This window comes from Adiantum capillus-veneris, chromosome 24 (assembly GCF_014529385.1).
Source record: "Adiantum capillus-veneris isolate H3 chromosome 24, ASM1452938v2, whole genome shotgun sequence".
In the NCBI taxonomy this organism is placed as follows: Eukaryota; Viridiplantae; Streptophyta; class Polypodiopsida; order Polypodiales; family Pteridaceae; genus Adiantum; species Adiantum capillus-veneris.
Window position 1 is genome coordinate 10,857,530 of NC_140954.1, and position 27,561 is coordinate 10,885,090.

Here is a 27,561-nt window from a genome sequence, read left to right on the forward strand (position 1 = left end):
ACTAACCTCTAGCCCGTGTGTTTTGAGACGCCCTAGGGTGCTGTAGCAAAGACCTGTTCGAAGAGGAAAAAACCCACAATGGGAGCTCTCCTATTAGAGCATTATAAAAAGTTGTCTGAGGGAGGCATTGCCCATGTGGCGGTCAATGCAGTGCATAGGGATTTGAAACTCAAGAAAGGTCTTGCCTTGGCATGTCGAGCAACAAAGGAGAACCAAGACCAATACCAAGTCATGGCTTTGGATAGTGGATCGATCAGCACCCAATTAGCAACCTATGCAAAACCAAAGTTCTCAAGGACACCGCCAAATTGTTTGGCTCGAGAATGTGAAGCCAAAAGCAAATGCATGAGTTCACTAGAGGGCAGAGGCAAACGCAAGCTTGGCAAGGACGGTAGTACCAATACTCAGTTAGTTGCCTCGGTATCCACTGACAACCATTGTTATAAATGTGACAAGTCGCTTTGTTTGGCTCGAGCATGTGAAGCCAAAGGCAAACATAGGAACTCACAAGAGGACAAAGGCAAAGGCAAGTTGGACAAAGATAACGATGATAAAGAATTGATGGAGGAGATTGGTATGGCACACGTGGTGGCGGCCACATTGGCCATGATGCCAGATTTCTAGTCAGGAGGTAGTTGCCGCAACTAGTTTCAGCCAAAGAGAGGCTTGTAAGAGACATAGAGAGGCAAAATGAAGCTCCCTACAAATAATTTGGACCCTTGTGTTGGAGTTCAAGTTATCGAAGTTTTGAACACATGGGTCGAAGTTCAAGGCATATGCATCTAGCAAGGAACCAATCAAACGTATCTAAAACACTATGGATGTGTGCACCAATCCATTGTTGTTAGACAGATTATGAACAGGATGTGTTTCAAAGTTCATTGTATGGAAAGTTTGGACGTGATCTATTCACAGTTCATGAATGGGGATTCTTGGACGTAGTGTGGTCTACACTTCAATTACGGTACTCAAGCTGCCATTCTCCTAAGGTCAAAAGTTGAAAGTTGCATAACCGAGGAGTATCCAGTCATGGTAGCTTCTTTATCAACTTGGTCTCACTAATTTATGTCCACTATGAGCTGCAAAGAGAATGTAAAGTCTAGGCATATCAAGTGAACTGCCCAATGTGATCCTAATATTTATTTTGGCTTTAGGTATTTATTTTACTTATTTGACAAACTCTGGGTAGGGCAATTTGCTAAGGTGATTATATAAGTACACGTAGCCCCCATTGTATATTCATCAATTCATTGCCAAGGTTGGTTGGTTCAGCACTCTCTCTCTCTCTCTCTCTCTCTCTCTCTCTCTCTCTCTCTCTCTCTCTCTCCATTGCTCTACGCTTCCGCATCGTCGACTTTGTGTGTGTGTGTGTGTGTTTGGGGGGGGGGGGGGGGGGGGGGGGGGGGGGGGGGGGGGGAATATGTTCTAGATCAAAACAAGGGATCTGACAAGCCTAAAAGAAATACCTTGTTCTGAATAACATCCTTGAGTATTGTCGTTGTCCTTGCCAAAGCTTGACATTTTTTCTCCATCTCACTGACATGAGTAAGGTGTGCAACACTTTGATCATCCTGGACAACAAAGCAGTCTCTTTCACATGAGTAAGAATCTAGAACAAATGAATAACTTCAATAGATTAGCAAAACACAATATTCACAATATTTTCATTTTAGAAGAAAGAAATTCTCAGAATATTAGAGTGAAGATTGACAAAGATTATGACAAGAAGATATTTCGGGTGTGAAAGAATAAAATAAAAAGGTGAAACTCGTAGAATACAGAAATAGGAGAAATAAATCACTTTGGCTTCTTGATATGATCAACCCACTTATAATTGGATGAAAATCCATACTTTGCAACAATTGCATGGAATGAACATGCAATATATACGAAATCATTTTCTAACATTCTAAGAAGCTATTGATAATGGACGGTAATTCATCTCCATAGAGAACACCCAACTACCAATCCAAAAAAACAATCACAAGTTCTTAGCCCAGAGGCGCTTTATTCCATTGTTTTTGTTTCTATGGTCATCCATAATCCTTCTCATTGATACTTCCAATATTATCACTTCGCACTCCTGCACACATAAGCACTATGATGCTTGGTTACGAGAAAAAAATTCACATGAATGTGGTCAATTTGCATGTCTGAAAGTCAATCGTTACAAAAGAACCTTGCAGCCATGAGGGAGAGCTAAGATACACACAGACCCTCTTCACAGCCTTTGAATTTGAACTAGCTATGATTTTTTTCTTACTTTTGCAAAAACTTGCAAATTACTTTCCCAGTTACAAAAATAAATTGAAATAGGTTTATGATCCTTATCAATACAAATATAACCAAAAGTTCCTGGCTGTACTCACTTTCAATTCAATATTGTGCCCTAAATGGTCGAACATCACTGATGCTTGGTTACCAATATTTTATTCTCGATGCTGGCCTCTCTAAACATATGACTGGTGAATGGAGGGTACATATTCTGAAATTTCGATGATATCCAAAAAAAAAGATCTCTAATTGGAAGTTATCCTACCTCCCTTTTGACTAACCTGCCGCCCTTGGAGTTCGACTTGCAGGTTGGCAAGATTCCTCTGCACTGAAGTCAGCTCTCTAAGGACACGCACCAATGATTCTGTCTTGTCTGATGTTCCAGGGACTGGCATGGCATTTTGCAAAGCATCCTCCTGAAAAAATGCTCTGGATAAGCAGCACTAAAGAAGGCAAGTACGAGATCTGAATCATCGAAGAAGAATGTGAGCTACTACTACTTGATTATGTATCATCATAAACAAAACCCTAACAAAAGAAAGGCGATGAAATGAATCTACCTGCGGGACGGAGAAGCCGAGGTCAGCAGCTATGGAAAGAGCATCCGCCATGCCCCCCAAGCGGCGCAATGGCTTCTTTCCCACCCATGCCGTGTCCGCTAGATTGTTCGCGCTAGAGCTCAGATTAGCGGAACCCATGGCTAAACGTTCTGCCTCGTTTTTAATTCTGACGCTCTTCACACAGGGCGGACTCGTAGTGCCGATATAATTTTAAATACTGTACGAGGCGACCTTTTTCCTAACTGAAGAAAACTTCAGCATTTGCTGTGATTTACACTTCCGGATTTCTTCAAGGCACACGAAGGGAGCTCTTGGGGGCATCTTGCAAGGTTCCTACAAAAACGAAATGTGTGCCACCTTAGTAGGGGTGCATTGCAACAAATGGTCACCCGGTCACAGTCCTTGTGATGAGACGAGCGCTTTGGCCGACCATCAATAGCACATTCAACGGCGGAATAAATTCGTGCAGTCAAACGTCAGCTACATGAAAAGTATTCTATCCTCCTCCAAGAATAGTCAACCAAGTTAGCAACAACTTACAATGCTTCTCTACGTTGTAGAGATGGAGCTTCTATGTAATAGAGTTGGGGTAGCTAAATTTTTTTACGATTGAGGGATACTTTACCTACTAGTGGAGGGAATCGTGGGATTGATTGAGCTAGAATCCACAACACATAAAGGTGGGTGAAAGGGTAAAAGACTCGGAGTGGCAAAGGGTGCATACGCTGTGTATACATATGTCACCTACATGAACAATCTAGAGAGAACATGGAGGAAACAAAGAGTTCTCTCCCAAAAAAACCTCCCCTAGGACTTTCTTTGACCAACAACATGTCAGGACAAGGGTCCTTGCTAGCCCAAGACGACCGCATGCAGGCTCTCCCTAAGCCAAGGGCTGTAAAGCTAGGGGGGGTTGGATGTGAGGAGTGTCCATTGTCACCCAAAATGTCGGTGGCCTGTTAGTGGTATAGGAGCTAAGGTAAGCTTGGGGAGGGGGGAAGGCATGGGCGAGCTACATGAGATTTGGATGTGTATGCATGCTAACTATCTCTCACAAGCTTCCCCATGGCAAGGTTGGGCAATGCAAGAGGCCGTGCATGAAAGTAGGCTTGCACACACAAGGGAGAGGGGTTGATGCTCAGATTCGCACAAGGCTAGTTGCAAATCGGAGTGCGTTGATAATCTAAGCACTTCTTCCTTCTATGTCGCGTGCAACCGAGCAACACACCACCCTCTGCAAGCTTCTCTTCATCTACATGTGTTGCACCCATCTCTATTGCATACCATGGCCTTGCATTTTTTGAGGTGGACTCACATTTTGGGCACCCCCTTTAGGGATTTAACTCAAAAGGCCTTTGAGCCTTTTCCTCCAAGGAAGGTTTCCTGCAACACCATCTTCTCGAAGCTCTTTAAAAACTCTTCCAAGGCTTGGCAATCTTTTCAAGTGCTACCATATATGTGGTAGTGATGTATGTGAACATAATTAGGATCGCCAAAGCACTTTTTCCCTCGCTATCAGTTTATTTTCCCCGTGCATTGTATATACGTCCATCACTCTAGGGCTAACTTATTTTTCTATTTGGGCACTAAGCAATAGACTCTTTGTTGTGTGCCTTGAGCTTCTTCATCTTCTCTAGGTTGCGTGTGCATCCGTGCAACCCTAATTACAACAATTGGTATCAAAACAGGTTGCGTCCTCCCAGGCATAGTCGCCAACGTTGCCAGCAACCCCCGTTCACTTTCTCCGAATAGGGTGAGCTTTGGTGAGCTTCAGCGGATGGAGTAATACTTCAAGATTTCTTGTAGAGCTTGGTGGGCTCATACTTTTGATCCATGTCATTTCGACCTCTGTTTCCACTATAGATAGTATTGTGCAAAGCGATTTTGTCATGTTGTGCAAAATTTGCAAAATTTATGTCAATAGAATTTTTTGCAAACCACTTCCCTTACGGTCCTCTTCGGGGTATGCTACACAGCATGTGTTAATCCTACTTTGTTTTCCTCTTTCAGAGCAGTTTTCACATCAGGTGCAGTCATTTGCCATGGCTAACAACAACATAAATGTTTTCAAGGTGTTTGTTGTCGAGGACAAATTGGATGGGGATAACCCCAAGATAACATCCCCAAGAAGTACCACACACAAGATTATGACAGGTAGAGTTTCCACCCAATCATGAAGCCCCACATTATCTGCCTTTTTGACCATGCACATGGCGTCTTCTTGGAGGCTATCTCCACTTGGCAGCAAGAACACCACAAATCAAGAAATGCTCCACCTTAGAGACTTCATCCAATTTGAGCAATATTATCTAAAGGTTGTGTCCAAAGACGATTTAATGCAAAGGTTAATAGATAATTTACTTGAACCATACATACACCACAAAGATCTCTACCCTCCAATGGAGCCTAACACACAAGTGATATACTCTATCATGTTTACCTAAAGGTTAAATATGGAGATTGATGAAAAATAAAAGTGCCTATTTTCACCTACGTTCCATATTAAGCTAATACTCCAATTGGTTTGTAATAATGGTATAGGTAACATGGCTCTCCTTTTCATTAAACCTTGTTGGTAATAGTTACCCTAATTCATAGTGTAGATTAAACCACATCTCTTTCTGCTTTGGGAAGACTACATATTTGGCTTTAATAGAGTTACACCTTGTTGGGATTTGACTCTCTTGTACCTTTTTTATGTGCATGTGATGCAATATCTTTTGTAATGTCTATCACCTACACACACTAGCATTAAGTGCTCTATAGATCCTCATAACTTTAATCCTTTTACTAAGGATGTGGGTTTTAAACTCGAAATGGTTGGGACGTGGCACTTGTTGCACTTTGCTATGGCAGGGCATTATCAGCTCCACCATCTATTGTCCAAGGACTTCTCCTCTATATCAAAGAAATGGCATCCACAACAAACTTATATGTTTGGGCAAAGAGGCATTGGCTAAGGATGACAAGTCCTTTCTCCTATTACTCCACTTGTTGGACATTTGTGCATGGTTCAACATATATCCCCTTGCTAAAGACAATGCCCAGGCTACTTGCAACCACATCAGATATATCTCCTATCAGCTCAAGAACATATGGGGGGATAATAGTTAGGAGCACTAAGAATGGCTAGAGAACTCCCCACACATGATGAGGAATTTCATAGGGGCCCATGGATGCAATCTCAAAACCAACACTCTGATTAAACAAAGAAAAAGGATCATGCTTCAAGGTTCTCCAACCTCCTACCAATTGTTAGACATCAAGTAAAACCTAACACATTTACAAGATGACAAGTAGTGCAAAGTTGGTGAATTTAAAAGATCCAACAAAAGCTAGGGTCTCCGGACCAAGCATAAGTCCTAAAGACAAACCAATTGCAAGTGTGTAAGTAGGTTGGATGACTAGGCATGTCAAGTGTGACTATAGGACACAAGAACAAAGGTGACAAGATTAGCCCTAGATTGTAGCAAGTAGCGAGGGATCTGGGCCTATGCTTATAACAAGGGAAAGTGGCAAACATGGGAGGAATTCCAAGGGCTAATGGATGATTCTTTAGTGGAAAAGGGCAATGTCATAAAATCTAATATCTATCTAACCCAAATGATTTTCTCATATTAAACTGATCATTTAATATGGGAGAATAAACAGGAACAAGAGCTAGAATAGAGACATGTGCTTCTAGACCTATCTCAGCACGCAGGGGACCAAAAGGAGAGATGGTTACATCTCAATAGGGGTCCAAAAGGAGATGGTCTACCAAAGAGCAATACGTAATAAGTGCTTCTAGACCTACCTCAACATGGGACCAAAAGGAGAAATGGTTGCATCTCAATAAGGGTCCAAAAGGAGACGGTCTACCAAAGAGCAATGTACAATAAGTGCTTCTAGACTTATCTCAACAGGGGACCAAGAGGAGAGATGGTTACATCTCAAGAGGGGTCCAAAAGGAGATAATCTACCAAAGAGCAACGTGCATCTAATGGAGCTTAAAAGACCTTAGGGTTAGCTTCATAAAATACCACCAAAGGTTAGTGTTAAAAGACCTTAGACCTTAGGCAAGCTAGAGTTGTGCTTGAGGTGGGAACCCGTCCAAGCGTGAGGTGCTTGTCATGCTTGGTGACTAAGGTGCTTGAGGTGCTTGTCGTGCTTGCTGACAAAGGTGCTTGTCATGCTTGCGGACTAAGGTGCTTGAGGTGCTTGGTGAGAGGAAGGTGCTTGAGAAGCTTCCCATGCATGGGGGGTAAGTGTTGGGGTATAGGCGCCTGTGCCTTGCTCGACCGCCTAGAGTCTAGGCGCCCACTGACTTGTATACCTTATACATAGCATAAGTGTATAGGGGGCTGCTCACTCTTTGAGTCTCCCCATCCATGTCTGTGTGTCGTGTGTCTCCTTCTCTCTCTCACTCTTCGTCTGTGGTGCTCCCCGATCCCCTTCAATTGGTATCAGAGCTATGGTGACCGCGGAGAGCACGACGGCTTTGAGAGCTTCGAGGCGATAGCTCGCTCGCTCTCGACGGTAGAGAGATTAAGAAAGCTTGGAATCTTTGTGAGAATGCAATGGGAGCTTGTGAGCTCAGTTGAGAGTGATGTATGCTCTTGTGGAAGCTCAGAAAGGAGTGTGGAAGATTGTGTGTAAGTGAAGGTGCTGCCCTAAAACTGTGTGCGCAGCAGCACAGTTTTCAGATTCGTTTTTCTCCTTGTAAAATGCAGATCTGAGAATTCTATTCGAGCTGCCCATCCGTTTCGACGTGGTCTACAACTTTGCAGAAGAAACTTTTTGCAAATTACTCACCGTTTTGCTGATATTCAGCTCAGACTGACTGTATACATAACTTCCAGATTTTCTGTTGTCGCATTGTGTGCGAGTTTGATGCACTTTTGGAAACACGGGAGATGCTTGAAGTTGAGTGCATAAATTCTGAGCTGAAGATGCAATTGCAGCTTGTGTTAAGCTTGTGGTTTGAGGGTTTTTGGTAGACTTGGGCAACGAAGTACGGAGGCGTTTACACACCACCGAAGCGGTCTCTTGAGAGACGCAGGTTTTTGGAGCACACAGGTGGAGCTTCTCTCACTGGTTTTCACAGAATACTTTGGCAGTGATTTTGTGCTTGGATTCATGGTATTTGAGGATGGTTTGCATATGGTTATGGCGCATGGTTGATGCCCATTATACATGCATTTTGGCGAGCACTTTCAAGTGCCGGTGAGCTCTCTTGAGAGCATTGTTTTCGCATTGATCAAGTTTCCGGATTGCAAATCTTTTGGCGCTTTCTTATGCGCGGTCACTCCGTTGATGTACGTTGAGTGCGGATTGCCATTGTATGTGAAAATGTGGAGCCATTTTAGCATTTCTACTCATTGGCATTGAGTAGTGTTATGGTTTATGGTAGAGATTGTACTTGAGTTTTTTGCTCAGTTTTCAGGGGAAATTCTGTCGGATTTTTCCCAGATTCTCGCCATAGTTTGTGATCGAGTGTTTACTCTCACTTTGACAGGTTTTGTCAGTTTGGACACAGTTTTGTGTTTTTGTATCCACTCTCGCAAGAGTGAGGAGTTGTGTATCTTTCTTTGCTTGAGACAGTGGTTTGCTCTCATGTGGGAGAGTCTTGTGATCTCGAGCATTGTTTGCCATAGTTTTGCAGAGCTTATGCATGTATATTGAGTGTAGTTTGATGTGCATTGATTGCTCATTGTATTGAGCTTGCAGGACAATGGTTATTTTGTGTTGATAGCCATTGTGCGTCGAAACTCTGGCAAAATTTTCCCAGGAGTTTTATGCGTATCATTTATGCGATCTAGGTAGAGATTGCGGGTTGCACTCAGCATTTGCGTGCGGTGTTCTCTGCAGGTGGGAGACTTGTGCATGCATCGATACCACACAGTGTGGGCTTCATGATTAGCTCACAGATTGCAGTGTGATACTAGAGCATGCGAGGCTTGTATTGACATTGCGGGAGCTCTATTTTGGAGTGTGTCTCACAGGTTTTACATTGTGTTTCTGGCCATATTGGTAGACAGTTTCCAGATGTTTTTGGTGAGGTGGTTTTGCTTTCTAGTTTGCTACATTGTGCTCATGGCAGAGACAGGTGATCGATCAGATTGTGACCTCTCACAGATGCGCGTGTTTGATGCGTCAGACTTTGCGGCATGGAGAGAGTGTATGCTTGATGCATTGACACAGCGAGGGTTGCATCAACCATTGAGTGGTGATGTAGGTAGACCTTCAAACATGTCTGACGATCAGTGGCAGGAGCTAGAGGAGATGACATTATCTACACTCTCTTTGCACCTTGTGGAATCTGTATATGCTCTTGTTATATATGAGACTACTTCGAGAGCACTTTGGCACAAATTACATGATATGTATGATAGATCTGAGTCATCACGGACTCGTGTGAGACATGTACATTCACGAGCACGCCGACAGGTAACATGTTGGTATTGTGGTCATTCTGGACACGTTAGACCGCGTTGTTTTCGTCGTATGCGACATCGTAGGAGACATGGCAGTCTCAGAGATGTATGTAGTGATGCCATGGACTCAGTTGCTTTGACAGTTGAGGCAGATGTAGTATCGGAGTATACTAGTGACGGGGATGTCACTTTTACCTCGAGCTATGCACGAGATGCTATACATGTGGATAGTGCACTCCCTTCGCAGTGGTTGCTAGACGCAGATGCTATGTTTCATGTCACGCCGCATCGTGAATGGTTTTGTAGCTATTCTAGCGGGATGCTTCGCAGTGTACGTTTGACCGATGGATCGGTGCATGCGATAGCAGGTGCAGGAGATGTGAGACTGTCATTACCGAGTGGTGCATCTTACTTGTTACGACATGTGCGCTATGTACCAGATTTGACAGTGAGTTTGATCTCGATTGGTCAGTTTAGAGATTGTGGATGTCAGATTTCGCTACGAGAGCGAGATTTTGTGATGCATTTGGGTTCGCTAGTGATTGCGAGAGGTGCCAGGAGTGGTACAGGTTACCCATTGCATGTGGATCACGGGAGAGACGGTGTTGTCTCTGTGATCACGTAGCCAGGTAGAGAGCGAGAGAGCAGGCGAGTCTCTTTTGCTTATGGGTTGCAGGATGCTTTGCATGGAGTGCAGAGTAGTGAGCTCGTTGTGCACACAGTTGGGGCACGACTTGAGCAGTCACACAGAGAGGTGACAGAGTCAGACATGCATGATTTTCTAGTGACTGAGCAAAGCAGAGAGTCAGTTGTGCGAGATACTTCTATGCAGGATAGACAGGTAGAGCGGTCTTGCTCTAGTGAGTCACGATAGGAGGACGTTGTGCAAGAGTCTATGCATACGGAGTTAGAGCATGAGAGCTCTAGTGAGTCACAGCAGATTGAGTGGTCATATTTGCAGTGGATGATTGCAGAGGAGACTGAGATGTCAGCGATTATGCAGTCATTCCTTTCTATGCTCGACAGTGAGCATGGGGATATAGTTGTGCAGTATATGTCTTCCAGCAGACACCTAGAGCAGCTGGTTTGCTCTGAGGTTGCACGACAGGTTGATGCGTCTTTTGAGGACAGTCAGGAGATGCATGTGGCTGACGCGCCTTGTCAGTCAGAGATGCCTATTTCCAGGGATATATATGTTGATGCATGCTCCGTAGAGCTAGCAGGGCCCGCTAGCATTGCATCGGCATTCGGTGGTCTCATGTATGAGATGTTGATCTTGAGACCAGATATCGCAGCTGCAGTGGGAGCATTTGCAGTTGGGGTTGTCAGTCGTTTGTTGACTGATGATGGCATAGTGCACGAGGGAGATATGCAGGTATTGCGTACATACTTGCAGTACGTGTGCGGTACGTCTAGTGGTGTATGGACTTACACGGGAGCAGGATAGCTGGATGCACACGATCACAGCCAGCCATTGGGCATCGGTTGAGAGCGGTTTTCTCTCACCTTTTGTAGTCTTTAGACTAGGTTCTCTTGCTTAAAGGCACAATCGCCTTTAAGTGGGAGGTTGTTGGGGTATAGGCGCCTGTGCCTTGCCTGGCCGCCCAGAGTCTGGGCGCCCACTGACTTGTAGACCTTATACATAGCATAAGTGTATAGGGGGCTGCTCACTCTTTGAGTCTCCCCATCCATATCTGTGTGTCGTTTGTCTCCTTCTCTCTCTCACTCTTCGTCTGTGGTGCTCCCCGATCCCCTTCAGTAAGGTGCTTGAGTAAAAAAAGAGTCCCTACAAAGGAGGGGTAAATCCCCAAAGTTAGGGGAATCTTTGACTTAACCTCCTACTCACCTAAAGAGCGCCCCCTTTCTCAAGGGGCATGTCAAGCTCTCCCTATGCTTAGCCACATGGTGTGCTTGAATCCTATTGGTTGGGCTAAAGAGGGGTCCAATGAGATTCTAGTTCAAATCAACAAACATCTATATATTTTCAAGTTCTCTCTCTAAAAGAGGTAAGGAGGACACTTGTCCTAATGCTACCCATGTTGCTTGAAATGCATTATGCATGTGATTGGCTAGGCTTAGAGGGGTCCAATGAGCATCAAGCTTGAGCTACAAGGAGGGGTTGACCAAAGCAAGCAAGGGGTGTGCTTGGGGGTATACACTCTCTCACACACTCGTTTTTCACACATTCTTACTTGGTGAAAGTAGAGGAACTCCACCTCCTTCTCCAAGCTTGTTGAGAAGTTGAGTGCCTACACAAACACTCTTGGCTATGGAATGCAAATCCATAACCAATAGCCATTCTTCAATGCTTAAGCTTTCCATCTTCTCTATCTTCATTACTATGTTGTTATGTATGCTAGCAAGAAGAGTGATGATAAGTGAGGAACTATTTCTTTCTCCTATGGAATGTTTCTTCTTCCTCTTCCCTACCCTCATTCCCCGCTAGCTCTCTCCACCTACGAAGGTGTTTGAGGCCTTGGGATTGAGGTCGAGGATGGTTAATACTTTTTACAAAGTCTATGTTATGCTCATGATGCATGAAGCTTTCCGTTTTCCTAGCATCACCAAGGTCACAAGGAACACAAAGATTGCATTATACCAAGTCTCTCTTGATGGGAGAATCTATAATACAAAAGCCTATTGGAGGGGGGACCGGCTCCACATAAATCCGGTCCTCAACAAGTTTTCTAATTCTTTCTCTCTCTTGCAAAAGTATTGTTCATGCCAAGTTAATTAAGTATAATGGTTATGTTGCTACCGCTAATTAAGCTCACCCTCTATGTTCTCAAAGTAGTCTCACAAAAATGCTCTCTTTAATTCTCCTAATTCCGCTATTCTCAAAGTTCATGGGCCATTTCCATTACATTGGTATCAGAGCTATTGGTTTCTCTTTTCTTGCTTAAGAAGAGAGGTCCTTAAGTTTTCCATGAAAGGTTGGGCATGTTTATTGCAATAGGGTAAGTGGGACAGGGATCTATTATTTTGGTTGAGAAGGACTTAGTTTGAGGTACACCTTTGGGAACTATAGTCTTGATAATGGAGTCTCTCGGGGCTTGCCTTTGGCTTAACCATTATTGAGCTCCTAGCAAGCTCAAGAGGAACTATAATCAACCGAGCAACGTTAGACCCTCTCCACTAGTCTTTGCAATCAACAATGTCTAAACCACGGGTGTGGCTACTTGAGAACTAATTTTCAAAGGTAAAGAAGAGTAGCGGCTAAGGTTTTTGAGGGTATCAAAGCACAAAGTAATTTATACTTAAGTTTAATTAGCATTGCTGACAATAAGCAAGAGAGTAGAATCAATATTGACAACTTTGATTTTGCACGTGAAGGGGCTAATGATGATGCCCCCATGTTTGTTAATTATCTTGTTACTAGGTTGCAACAAGCTATGGGCAACCCTACTTTGCAAGCCAAAGTTACAACAACTTCGTGCTTATGGGATTTCCCTTCCTCTCCAAGAGGAGAGAAAGCTTAGGAGGCCTCTTGATAAGACTCCCAAAAGAAGACTCTCTCCCATACGAGAGGAGGAATCCAAAGAACAAGAAAGTAATAAATTCCTAACTTCCTCTGAAGATGTGGCTCCACGAAGACGGCGGTCTAGACGATCGCCAACTCCTCCTAAGAGGAAACGGTCAACCCATAGTCTCCTCGTCACTCCGAAAGGGAAGAGAGGAAACAAAGGAAGAAAAGGGCAAGAAAGAGGTCACCCTCTTCTTCTAATTCTTCACCTTCCTCCTCTTTTGACCAAAGCTATGGCTATTCTCCTAGAGAATAGAAGAGGGGAGGACATCGCAAATCTTATCGTGCATGGCAAAGGTCACAAAAGCTCAAGAAGTTCAAAGAGGGAGGAAAGAGTATCTCTTTTCTCACCTATGATGGCACCTTTGGTGCTACCGACAAAGTATTGGTCTTCATTCAACAATTTGATGCGGTCTTTGGAGACAAGGGATTCACGGAGTCCTCCAAGCTACATTATGTAGCTATGCACTTCCAAAAATCTGCTCGTCAATGGTGGGCTAGCCTTCGTGGCAACGGTGAAGCCCCAAAGACATGGAAAACTCTACGAGTTTCCATGATGAAGCAATTCCTTGCAAGTGACGCAAAGGACAAAGTGCTTATCGAATGGTGAAGTTTGAAACTTCTCCCCCATGAGTCTATCCTCAAATATGTGGACAAGTTTTCGGATTTACATCTCAAGGCTACTGTCTTTTTTAAAAAAAAGACTTTGTCGAGCAAAAGCAACGATTATGTGCGGGATTACCTGAAGAAATGGTTGAGTATGTCAACTCCCAATGGCCTGGTTATATCACGGAAGTAATGCACCACTAAAGCTAAGGAGAAAGGAGTCTACAAAGGCAAGAATCGACTTTCTCCTGAGGAGCTAGAGCGTTATCGCAAAGATAACCGGTTCTTCAAGTGCAGGGAGCAAGGACAGGCCTATCGTGCTTGCCCCGAAAGAAATGTACGTAATGAGCCACCTAGAGCCTCTATGATTGAAGCTCCAAAAGAGAATGCTCATTGCCAAGGATTTCTCCTTTCCTATCCTTGGGGAAAGATGCAAGAGCATGATGCCTTTATTTTGTTTGACCCTGGTTCAACTCACAACTTCATATCCATGGAGTTGACCACCAAGCTAGGCATACAAACCCACGAGATGGGAGATGCATTGAAAGCCGATGGAGCTATCAAGGGACAAGACGTCTTAGTTACTCCCTTAATTGAAAAATTGAGGCTTCATGTCCAAAGCTATGTGGACAAAGAGGATTTCTTCATCTCCCCTCTCAAACATGAGGATGTTATCATTGGGGCACCATGGTTTAACCACATGGCTTCCAACATGAAGTCCCCTGAAAGGAGAATCTACTTCACCTACTACAGGGAAAAGAGCATGTACATACATGCTAATGAGTCGGGGAACACCATATCCCTGGTAATACATTTTGATGAGTCCATGAAAAGCTCTACTTCTGTGTATATGAATTTTGTTGGAGAATTTGCAAATGATTCCAATGGTTTTACAAGTAGCAATAAAGGAAATCAAGAGGAATTAGAGTTGTCTAATTTCCTAAATGGATTCCAAGATGTTTTCATTGATGACATCCCTTGTGAGCTACCTCCAAAACGAGGGATGATGACCATGCAATAGAGCTTCTACCGGGAAGCTCGTCACCTAACAAGCCTCCTTATCAAATTTCCCAAGCTCAACAAGACGAGATCATGAGGCAAGTGCATGATTCGGTAGAAAAAGGGATGGTGAGGCCTAGCTCCTCTCCATTCTGTTTACCATTACTTTTAGTGCAAAAGAAAGACGGTACATATCACATGTGTGTCGACTATAGAGCACTAAATAAAATCGCTATCAAAAACAAATTTCATGTGCCACGGGCCACTCAAATTCTCTTGAGGAGTACCGGTGACACCTTCAGGTAATGTTTCAAGTTGTGAAAAATAATAAGATTTTCATTAATCAAAAGAAAAGTGAATTTTTCTTATAAGAGATTCAATATTTAGGTCACATTATCCCTAAAGATGGCACCCGTATGGATCCAACAAAGTTAGAGATAATAAAAGGATGACCTAATCCAAGGAATCTATAGGAGGTACAGAGCTTTATAGGTATGTGTGCATACTATACATGCTTCATAGAAAAATTCTAGCTAATAGCAGGCCCATTACATGACTTAACAAAAAAGAACGTTAAGTATTCATGGACTGCAAAAGTGCAAGAAGCTTTTCTCTCAACTTGTGCTCACACTGCTAGATCTCTCAAAGCCATTAGAGGTCCAATGTGATGCTTGTGGTGATTGCCTTGGAGCTATTTTGCTTCAAAAAGGGCATGAGATAGCATATGAGAGTCAAAGACTCAACTCCGATAAGCGAGTAATCGGAAAAATATGAAAAAGAGCTACTAGCTGTTCTATGTGTCCTAGACATGTGGAAACGCTATCTCTTAGGGACTCCATTCATCCTACGAATGGATCAAAAAGCCTCAAGAACTTCATGGCGCAAACCAAGCTCTCCGACAAACAAATGAGGTGCGAAAATTTTCTTTCGCAATTTAAATTTCATATTGCTCACGTTGCTGGCAAGCACAATCAAGTGGTCAATGCACTTTCACGACGGCCAAGGGTAAATGTGGTGTCTATAGCAACTCACAATGATCTATCTTTTATGATAGATGAGTATGCTACTGACCAAGACTTTAAGTATGTAATTACACCCTTTGCATTACGGAAGAAAAAAGAACCATTCACCTTGAAGGATGGTTATCTTTCAAACGGCAATAGGCTATGTGTTACTCACCCATACAATAAGAAAGTCATGTATGAATCCCATGCTCTTCCTTATGCGAGGCAAAGAGGGATTCCATAATCTACTCTTCGAGGAGTAGAAATGTATTTCTGTTGGTCTACCATGAAAAGTAAACATACAAGAGTATGTTTCAAAATGCGTGGTATACCAAAAATTGAAATTTGATTGAGGGAAGTAACTTGGATTGTTTTAGTCGACAGGCTTAGCAAGAAAACACGCTCTATGCCTGTCAAAAAGACTATTACGGCACATCAAACGGCAACCCTCTTTAGATCTGAAATTTTCAAGTATCATGGCTTGCCAACATCCATAGTGTCGGACAAAGATCCTAGAATAGAAGGGTCTCTTTGAGAATCTAGGAAGTAGATTAATTTTTTCTTTCGGCCTATCATCCACAATCGGATGACCAAAGTGAAATAACTAATCTAACGATTCTTGAATCTATTGAAAGCCTATGTCATGGAAGTAGATCAATGTTCTCAATGAGAGAAGTACCTACCTCTTATAGAGTATGCGTATATACAATGACATTGTACATACTTCTATGGGGAAAGCACCTTTTGAAGTTAAAGAGGGAAGATCCAAAAGTCCCTTACTACTAAAGTACATGGGAAGATCTTTGCTGCTGATGAATATAGTTGAGACTCACAAGAATCTTTTCCAAAGATTAAAGAGGTGATATCCATCTCACATCAAAGGCAAAAAGGACTGTTGCTGCTAATAAGCACAGAAGAGCCTTAGCCTTTAAGGAAAATGATTGGGTCTTGCTAAAGTTTCTCGACGTTCGTCTAAGGCATACTACTGGCAAGAATCTTATGGGCTACCAAGAGTATTATGCTAAACTAGCAAAAAGATACTATGGTCCTTTTCAAATTCTTAAGCCAATCAATGAGATGGCTTATCAATTAAAGTTGACCAACCATTGGCTCATGCACAATGTTTTCCATGAGAGCTTACGTAAGCTTTACAAAGGAGCGCCACCAAAAGAAGCAATAGTTACATACCCTCCAAAAATCGAAGATCAAGAAGAAGTATTTCAATCTGAGTCTATCCTACGACATGAAGACAAGGTGTTAAGAAACGGTAAGATTATCCAGTGATAACTTGTTATATTTAAGGAGTATCCTTTTAAAGATGCTAGATGGATGCAAGGAACCTAGCTTAAGGATAATATGAACCATGTCAATGATTACAATGCTACACTAGAGTAAGCAAATGAAAATGCATTTTAAATGAACAATGTTTTTGTCTTATAAGACTAGTTCTCTTTTTATCGTGCACAAATTTAAGAAGTATGCATGCTTAGGATCATGTTTAAGGTGACGACGTCTCCCAAACACCAAGTAGAACTTGTCACTCTACTTTGGAAGTATGATATGGACTAAAGAGCAGACATGCTTGCTGCAACTAAGTCTCCCAAGCACCAAATGGATTAGTCATCCATCTTGGAATGATGTCGTAGGGTAAAAAGGGATCCTCTACCCACTAAGAAACATGGAGTAATGACTAGGCTTTATCTTCTCTACCTCATAGTCGAGGACGACTATGATTTCAAGAGAGAGGTAATGTCATAAAATCTAATATCTATCTAACCCAAATGATTTCTCATATTAAACCGATCATTTAATGTGGGGGAATAAACGAGAACAAGAGCTAGAATAGAGACATGTGCTTCTAACCTATCTCAGCACGCAGGGGACCAAAAGGAGAGATGGTTACATCTCAATAGGGGTCCAAAAGGATATGGTATACCAAAGAGCAATATGTAATAAGTGCTGCTAGAACTATCTCAACAGGGGAACAAAAGGAGGAGTGGTTGCATCTCAATAGGGATCCAAAAGGAGACGGTCTACCAAAGAGCAATGTGCAATAAGTGCTTCTAGATTTATCTCAACAGGGTACCAAGAGGAGAGATGGTTACATCTCAAGAGGGGTCCAAAAGGAGGTAGTCTATCAAAGAGAAACATCCATCTAATGGAGTTTAAACGACCTTAGGGTTAGCTTCATTAAAGACCTCCAAAGGTTAGTGTTAAAAGACCTTAGACCTTAGGCAAGCTAGGGTTGTGCATGAGGTGGGAACCTGGCCCAAGCTTGAGGTGCTTGTCATGCTTAGTTACTAAGGTGCTTGAGGTGCTTGTCATGCTTGCTGAATAAGGTGCTTGAGGTGCTTGTCATGCTTGATGAGAGGAAGGTGCTTGAGAAGCTTCCCATGCATGGGGGGTAAGGTGCTTGAGTCAAAAAAGAGACCCTACAAAGGAGGGGGAAATCCCCAAAGTTAGGGGAATCTTTGACTTAACCTCCCACTCACCTAAAGGCGCCCCCTTTCTCAAGGGGCATGTCAATCTCTCCCTACGCTTAGCCACATGGTGTGCTTGAATACTATTGGTTGGGCTAAAGAGGGGTCCAATGAGATTCTAGTTCAAATCAACAAATATCTAGATATTTTCAAGTTCTCCCTCTAAAAGAGGTAAGGAGGACACTTGTCCTAATGCTACTCATGTTGCTTGAAATGCATTATGTATGTGATTGGCTAGGCTTAGAGGGGTCCAATGAGCTTCAAGCTTGAGCTACAAGGAGGGGTCAACCAAAGCAAGCAAGGGATGCGCTTGGGGCTATACACTCTCTCACACACTCATTTTTAACACATTCTCACTTGGTGAAAGTAGAGGAACTCCACCTCCTTCTCCAAGCTTGTTGAGAAGTTGAGTGCCTACACCAACACTCTTGGTTATGGAATGCAAATCCATAACCAAGAGCCATGCTTCAATGCTTAAGCTTTCCATCTTCTCCATCTTCATTACTATGCTATTATGTATGCTAGCAAGAAGAGTGATGATAAGCGAGGAACTATTTCTTTCTCCTATGGAAAGTTTATTCTTACTCTTCCCTACCCTCATTCCCCGCTAGCTCTCTCCACCTTCGAAGGTGTTTGAGGCCTTGGGACTGAGGCCGAGGATGGTTAATGCTTTTTACAAAGTTTATGTTATGCTCGTGATGCATGAAGCTTTCCATCTTCCTAGCATCACCAAGGTCACAAGGAACACAAAGATTGTATTATACCAAGTCTGTCTTGATGGGAGAATCTATAATACAAAAGCCTATTGGCGGGGGGACCGGATCCACATAAATCCAATCCTCAATTGTTGTCAAGTTCTGTAATTCTCTCTTTCTTTCTCTTGCAAAAGTATTGTTCATGCCAAGTTAATTAAGTATAATGGTTATGTTGCTACCACTAATTAAGTTCACCCTCTATGTTCTCAAAGTAGTCTCACAAAAATGATGTGTTTAATTCTCCTAATTCTGCTATTCTCAAAGTTTATGGGCCATTTCCATTACAGGAAATGTCTCATGGATTGTTCTAAAGGGCAAATACTTTTCCTCTATAAGCTAAGGTTTGGTGGAGATTAAAAAACACTTAGCTCATTTTTCATCTTCTCTTTCTCATTTTCTAAAGGATTGATCAGAGCCTGCAGTCTTCATGAGACTAGCGTCTCACATTTGGTATCAGACCAAGGTTCTAAACGTAGCGAGTAGTGGTCATCTTTATGTGTCAAGGGTAAATATCTAACCAAATACTTTTCTATGCAACCAAAAAAGTAGAATGGTTCTAGTCAATCGTGCATCGTGTATGACCCATGGGACTTGGTCCCTCATCAAACCCTTGCATGTAGGAGGCACCTCTATATGCCATTATGCAAATTTAGTTCCTCATTTGGTTCTTTAATCCAAATCATGGAGTCAACTTGGTAAGCCACCCATGGAGGAGTTTGTCCCTTGTAATGGAACTTGACAAGGTTACAAGTTGCTAGAACTTGAGAGCATTGGTCGGGTGAAATACTTTTTGGTGAAGAGTGTACAAACATTAAATTTCAAGGTGTCTTTATGTGCTTGATCGAAACATGAGGTCATATATCTAAAGTGAATTTGGTGTCATATCATTGGCATCAATCCTATGCCATTTTCTACTCCACTCAATTGAACTTGCAATCAATATTGTCCACAACTGCTTGTGCTGACTTGCGGCAAGATATAGGGAAACCCCACACTGAGTAGTCACGTCGTTATCACACTACCAAGAATCCCCCACTTGCACACACCCAATCTACTCATGAGCTTGCCCGGGCTGCTTTTGCCATCACCCCGCATTGGCCCCCACCTCCTCATGCTCACGTTGACCCCACCATCCCACACCCATCTACACAAGTAGAAACCAGTGGATGCTTTTCTCATTTTAAGATTTAAGAGCCTGACAATTTGGCCTTGTTTTTGTCTCTTAGCAAATAACCTCGCTTATAGCAAGGCCTTTTTGCATGTACACATACTCTTGTAGATATTCATGAAGAAAAGTTGTATTCACATCCATTTGGGCCAACTCCAAGTTCTCAATAGCTAATACTAATCCAAGCACCATATGCAAGAATTTGTCTTGACCATAGGTGAAAATATTTCATCAAAACCCACATCTTCTTGCTGCTTGAAACCTTTAGCTACAAGTCTATCCTTAGGCTCGAATCTCCTGATGTAAACTTCTTCTTATATACTCATTTGCAAGGTTACACTTTCTGTGCCTTGGGCAATGCAACCAATTCCCAAGTCTCATTTCTTACAATTGAGTCATACTCAAATTGCATAGGTTGCTCCCACTATAGCTTATCATCCATTTGCATGGAATCTTAGAAGAAAAATAGGTCTCTGAAGTTAGTTAGAATGCCATAATCCACACCATGTTGAAACCACTCAAGCAGATGTGCGGCTCTACCAGAGCATCTCAATCCTTGACTTATATAGTTTTGATATTTCTATAGTTATATAGAAGAGTATACAAAAAGGGATAGATGCATGTACTAGCTCCATTTTTTATGTTCTTAGGTAGTCTTTCTTGCTTGACTAGTTCTGAATTTGTCAAAGCTATCATGTAAACATCTTTTCCTTCCTTGAAATGATGCATTCTAATTTTGAAATTATTATAGAGGTGCACAAAATCTTTGCCACAAGTGCATTGGAAACATTTATAAGACAGATGTTCTTTTTATTTTTGTTTTGTATATCAGGTCTCTACTTTCCCTACTCAAGGTTTGGTCTTCAAGATCTCAAAGAGCTAGGGACACTACACTCGCATATGGAAACACTTTAGACAATTCGATTCTATATATAAAAGATTAGTTGATGCTCCAAACTTCCTATCTAGAAATCGTACATACAAGCATCGTGTAAAGTACGTGGCATGGAAATAGAAAAAGGGAAAGTTGGTCTTAATATCTCTTTTGATATTCAGAACTTAATCATAAGTCAGTTGACTTATGATATATCTGAGATAGTCATAAAATTTCAATAACTCGCAAAAGCATCTCCAATGATTGAAAGGTGGTTCCTTTTTAGAAGTCCCACAAAGCCCTAGACTCAAGTAAGAGTCTAGTGCAGGATTCTAACACTCACTTCTTAGGAAAAAAAGGGTGAATGAGCAAATCCATATTGAATCATTACACTCTCATGTGGGACAAGATCTCAAATAAATGCATATGCATAGAAAAATAAATAATGAAATGTTGTTAGTTTTGTTTGGTAGAGCTCTCCTACAAAGATAGTCAATGAAGTACATGGGCAATGATCACCAAGGGAGTACAAAGGCAAGCATAGCTAAGGAAAATTCAAGTTATATAGAGAAAGAATTTGGGAGATTCTATTAAGTTTTGGTCCCTGCATGTAGAATATATTTTATTAAGGTAATAGAGTAACTTTGTTTGACTCTTCATCTAAACCACAACAAACAAGTTGTCTAAGAAAGATAAAAGGACGTGAGCTCATGACACTAAATACATCATTGGGATTCTCATGATGAGACCATTGCTTTGTCTTGTTTAAGTAGACCAATATTGTTGAAAGAGGAAGTTCACTTAGCTACATGGATTTCATTACAATGTAGTATGGGACACAAATCGTGAGTATCTATGTAGCTAAATAGGAGTTTCCATTGGATTATTATTGTCTTGATTTTGGTTAAGCAAATGAACCAAGTGAACTCATCTTTCAAAGACCCTATATGGATTGCTTCACAGTGTGGTATGAGACACATATATATTGTCTTTGTAGCTATGCAACAACTTAAGCTTCCAGGTAATTAGCTCTCATTGAGGATAATGCATCTTAGCAAGTTTTTCACTCCATAGAGAGTCTTATACTAACAAGTACTCTAGATATCAGGACCATTACGATCATAAAAAAAAAAACTTCATATACAAGAATTTATGATCTGTAATGGGGTTGTTAGATTGACTTTTTGTAATGTCAAGATAGAGTGTCCATGTCATCTTCCACTCAATTTTAGCCTCACTGCGACTTACATAAAGACCAGCCAGAGTATCCCAAGCTTGTTTTGCTTATTTTTTTTAGTGAATTGAGGACGGAGATTGCACTTCATAGATAATGCAATCAATGCATGAGCATGTGCATCTCTTACATCCCAATGAGATTTCTCAGCCCGTAGGCAAAAGAAGTCTAGCAACAACACATCTACTAGAACTTGCAACATTCTCAATAGAGCCTGTGTCCACAGAAGGTGGACGTATATCAATTTCATGCATAACATTCTAGATGCCATTTAATACAAGATCATGCAATCATGCATTATATTTTGATACATGGGTGGTGAGATAACCACACTGATATAATGCACGGAGGACTACTTTGCAAGAGGTTATTTCTCCATAAGATTTTTAAGAGTTCCTTTATAAGGTTCAAGGGTGTCCTCTAAGATTATTTAGGCTCTCCTCCAAGGATTGTGTGTTTATTTGCAATTAGAAGTGTGTGCATTGTGAGACCAAGACTTACATGCTTTCTAGTTATTTCCACATGATTATTGAGAGAGGTGTGTGTAGTAGAAATGGTAGAAGAATGCATTTGCATATGTATGTGTGTGTGCTTGAGAGCAGTAAAGGAGAAGATGCAAGAGATTGGCCCTTCCATGGCTTCTCTTTTCAAGCTTATAATCTCCCATTAGGGCCTTAACTCTATCACCAATACTAGAGAGCACTCTAACTCTTGTATGAGATGCCTCTAAGACCTAGCTAGCGGGTTACCTTGCTTGGATTGACAATTTGAGGATTGTGTTGACCTTATGATATTGCACTTTGCTAGGATCACACAGTTGGACTTCTTTCAAATTCCACTATTGCAAATATATGTTGCTAGTCAATGCCTTAGGACTTGACCATATCTTCTTCTAACAATCCTATCTCTCTTTTAACATGTCCATTAAAAGGGCAAGTTTCATTCTTGTCTTTCATTTTGTTAGTTTCCCAAGATTCCCGTACTTTCTTGGATGCAATGGCAATTTCAACTCCACTAACTATTAGCTAGAGACTCAATTCCAACACACTCTACAGGTTTATTGCCTTCTCCACCCTCACAATAGTTTCCCACCTTGTTCACAAGAAGAGGTTTTACAATTTTCTCTAGAGATTTTTTCTATTTCAAACCTTGATAGTCTCATGCATTAGACCTTTAATCCCCAATTTCTCTTGGCTCTATGGAGATCACTCCATAGATTAGGTCTAAGCTTTAGCAATACTCCAAGCGTTAATGTAACATCCAAAGATTCTTTGATCTTGAGCATCTTTGTAGTCTTTTCAAACTAATGATTTCTCTTCATGTTCACCAAGATATAAAGGGTTTTGAAAGTATTTACTTTTGAGTCTTCTAACTTCTCAAATTCCCAATCTCCATATAACAATTACATATTCACCTCCATGGGGGGATGATCTAAGCCAAATCGTAAGGTCTGCTCATTTCGATCATTCGCATCTCTTGCAGTATCCCACAAGAGGTTAGGCTAGTTTTCCACCACCAACAAAATTCCATCTAAGCCATCTTTTGTATCTGGTACAAGCAAAGTTGGTTCCCATAATCTTTTTTGGCTTTTTGTCCATTTTTCCACTAGTTTTTTATTTCTGTTCATGTTTTTTCACTAGCATTTTTGGCCCTTGTTTTTGCACTTCTAGAAATTCTTGAGTAGTCTTTGGTAGTTTCTAATACGCTTCAAATTTTGCAATTTCTAGCTTTATGGGTAATATTTCCATTTGTTTTTTAAAAATTTCCAACTTGTAATATACCTCTAGGGTAGCATTTATTAGCTCATAAATTTTATTTGCCAAGAAAGATCCTCAATTTCCACTAAGATTCCTCTATCTTGAAAAAAGTGGTTGTGGCTCAATTCTTTTGCCATTCCTCAATCTGTGCTTGTTGTTTTGCTTTCTTAGAAACTCTCTATGCTTTTTAGGTTCTTCAGGATGCTTGGGAAGACTTTCTAGTTTCATACGAACCCTCATCATCATTTTGTTTCTAGAGCTCAAAAAGAGCTCTTGTCACAAATTTCCCTAGCACTATTGGCTCACTATTAGATGAGCTACAGGGAATCACTTCCACTATGTTGGTTGTAGTTTTATCCCTGTTTGGATTTTTAGGAAATCTTGTAAGAAATACCCTCCCTTTTGACCATACTTTGCACAATACACAATTGGTGGCACAAAGCTTTTGCTTGGAAAAGGACATTTGTTCTTCTGATGATCATTTTCTCCATAGTTATGGCATCATCGTGTCCTTTGCTTTGGTTGTTGTTGTTTAACCATAGGAGGACTAGCTCTAGGATTTGCAAAGAACAACAGTTGCCTCTAGTGGTGCATAATAAGTCTATTCTACCATGGACATAGGGTAAGGTAAATACCACCCTTCATAACTTGTTACAAGAACTAGAGCTTGCTCATCTACTTGCTCTTTTGGTTGCATAAGTTTAATAGTAACAACATTACTACCTAGTCATGGAGGTTGTTGACCTGAAAATGGCCGAGGTCTCTCTAATCCCATTGCCAGCTTTGGCATTTGAGCTATATTAGGTGGATACTTATAACATGTTTTTAGTTTATGTGGTCCGTTGAGTTTTTTTCAAATCTCATTTTTTCAATGGTAAACCCCTAGGTTCTCATTATCGGTCTTGAGTCTTTACTTGATTCAAGAATTTCTAGGACATAGCCCTCTAGTCCCAAAGGAGGTGGTTATTCAATGATATCCTCTACAAGAGTTTGTGGTGCTACAACTTGTGCCCAAAACATTTAATTATTGGGATTCTTCACCTTAATGTGTTTAGTTCCCTTTGGATCCATTTTTTTCTGTGTGTTTATTAGTTCTTAGGTCTTCCTTGAACACTATATCATGATCATCAATCCTCACAACATACTCCTCATTAGGGTCTGGGTAGATCTGAGCTTCATGCCCATATTGCATATGGTGAGTTAAAATGTGTCTAAACTTTATTGTGGTCCCAATTCTTGACTACAAGTGAGTTGATAAAGAAACCATATATGAGCTAGAGTGTGAGTAAGTGTCTACCACTTCTTCAATAATAGTGAAGAATCAATCTCCGATTTATACTCTCTTCCATAGATGTCATACTCTCAAAAAACTACATCGAACCCCATTTCCCAACACCCATTCATAAAGATATGAAATTGACAAGCATGACACAAGGTTCCTTACCTTTTTGCTATGGTTTTCAACTCCTTACTACTCCAAGCTAATTCCAATGTCTAGCAATGTTCCCAATCTACATTGTAAAATATTTTTAGTAGTATCAGGTTTTATGTATATACTCTGTGTGTGACCTATACTTAACAATAAAGATCAAATTTTGTGTCGAGCATTTGCAAAAATTATGCGCAAGGTATCCAACATTGTTTGCTTATAACCTTGTATCTAATACACACTTGTTCCCAATGTCAAGGTATACTCACTTTGAAATTGTCAAAATTCTAGTTTTTTGTGAATCAAATAGTTTAGTCCCAATTTTTGACTTCAAACTTGATCTAGTGGACTGGTCAAAATTTGACCAGTTGATATCTATTATTGATACTAAGCTATCTTCATGGTTGCATCTCGGTTGCATGCAAAAACACATTGTTGGAGTGCAACATTACAAGGACGATGGTGTGGCACAAGGCACATAAACTTGGAAAGACATTAAGGTTGTTGTAAAGGACCGATATCTCCCACCTAATCACGACTCCCTTAAGATGAATCATTTCTTCAACCTACGTCAATATCACCTTATTTTAGAGGAATACTACTCAGAACATGTGACCCTTAAGTGCTATGCCCCTCACATATCTACAAAACAACAAGTAGCCCATTTTTTCCAAGGTCCAAATGCTCCTATGGACACTCACCTTGAAGCAATGAGGTCAACTACCTTGCAAGATGCTGTCCTAAGAATCAAACCCTTATCTAGATAAGTAGCTAACTCTTAAAGGGAAAGCGATGAGAACCCATGAAATGGTGCTAGGAGAGGAACACCCTTGAGTTGGGATCAAAGGCCAAGTAACCCAACCTGTCAATCTCAACTTGTAGTTGCAGTTAAAGAAGCTAGAACTCCAAATCTCGATGTCTAATGTTTTGAATGCAATGAGTGAGGACATTTTAGAAACATGTTCAAGAGGGGGAACGAGGTACACACCCGACACACAACACAAAGCCTCCATATAGCTCAGGGTATCCACAACACCCCTAACCTCTCAAATAACACCTTCAAATTGGCTAATTTGCACTAACAGACCCGCATTTGCACACAAAACAACAATCTCCTACCCTGCAGAAACACCCCTTAGCACAAATGCACCTATACTGTTCAACTCACCCTTTCCGGCTCACAAAACACCCTGATTCTGTCCTCTTTGAAACACACTTCACGCTGCAAGCATACCCTTCCGCAAGCATTGACAAGCACACAAAGAGCAAGAGAAAAGGAGGGGAATGGGGAGAAGCAACATGAGAAAGAGGGGCAAAGGCTTAATAATATTGCATATGGAGAGAATACAACCAAGTCTACAGCTCCAATGGAACACAGGCTTGCAGCTCTTGCTAGCTCCAGACACTGCATAGCACCTTCTTGAATGCTATCAAAACCCCAAAAAACACCAGATGGCATGACTCCTCAGGTGGGCACCAACCTAGCCCCCGACAAAATTTCAACTGGCCATAAACTGCAATCCATAGCTCTGATCTGTAATCTGAAAAGACGAGTATGCTCCATAAATTGAGCACAACACGTCTATACCCTGACATCCACTTGGGCCACCTGTCCCCAGTTGCCCTATCTGGCAAGAATCTGCAACACATCACACCTTCAAACACCAATATCTTGGGCTCTGTAGCTCGATTTGATGAGCCGTTTGGGCATACTCCTTCAACACTTCAAGCTCTACATTCTTGGACCCAAAGATTTCACCTTGCACCTCTTTCATCTGTTCCCCAAATTATCCCCTCCTGAAGCCTTTTTTGACCTATAAGCCGCATCAACCATACATATCCGCTGCTACCTGTCAGCCCATGACCTTTACAGCTGCTCTAGCCCTTTGCCAGGCTGCTACTAGCCTGCACATACCTGCCCATGCCATCTTCTACGGTTGACCAACTTTGGTTGTACCGTCATTGCCCACCCCCTAGTTGAGTATTCATGCTCAACCAAAAAAGAGCTTAATTCCACTACAAACTGCAAACACTGATGTTGTGGGAGCGACTCCCACACCCATGAAGTGCATGCAAACACTACCTAGATCAACATAATGTCAATCGAGGACACAGATGACACGATAGGCACACGGAGGAAATCTCTTTAGCTTGTTAGGCTGAGACCATCCTACACATACAACACTCTGGAAGGCCAACTATACCACAATCAAGAACTTCACTGCTCTCAACTACACCACCTAGCCACATACACACATACGGAAGGTAACTCACCTAATCATGCCAGATTCGTACGAAACTTAAGGAACACCATCCCCTCACTAGGATACACATGTCCCTAAGCTTCTACACTCAAAACCCTCACTCTAAACCCATCTGCGGAAAACGCATAGGATGACAGAGCAAAATTTTGAAAGTGCCCAAAACTAAAATTTATGAGTACATATGCGTAGCTTATGTTGCCACGATTCTATAGACTACT

The 27,561-nt window shown here is 41.6% G+C and overlaps 1 protein-coding gene across 2 annotated transcripts in view; it reads right to left on the reverse strand.

Moving 5' to 3' along the window:
- AUG2 (HAUS augmin-like complex subunit) overlaps nucleotides 1-3,024 on the reverse strand; it is a 59,664-nt gene extending 56,640 nt beyond the window's left edge. Inside the window, exons 1-3 of one of the 2 annotated variants that reach the window (XM_086499310.1) lie at nucleotides 2,835-3,024; nucleotides 2,556-2,690; nucleotides 1,467-1,571 (exon numbers count right to left, since the gene is read on the reverse strand). In XM_086499310.1, coding sequence (XP_086355436.1) covers nucleotides 1,467-1,571; nucleotides 2,556-2,690; nucleotides 2,835-2,972 — 378 coding nt within the window. In that variant the 5' untranslated portion in view covers nucleotides 2,973-3,024. Of the gene's footprint in view, nucleotides 1-1,466; nucleotides 1,572-2,555; nucleotides 2,740-2,834 lie in introns of both variants that reach the window. The other variant, XM_086499311.1, reaches the window with a different exon arrangement.
- Between the last annotated feature and the right edge of the window lie 24,537 nt (nucleotides 3,025-27,561).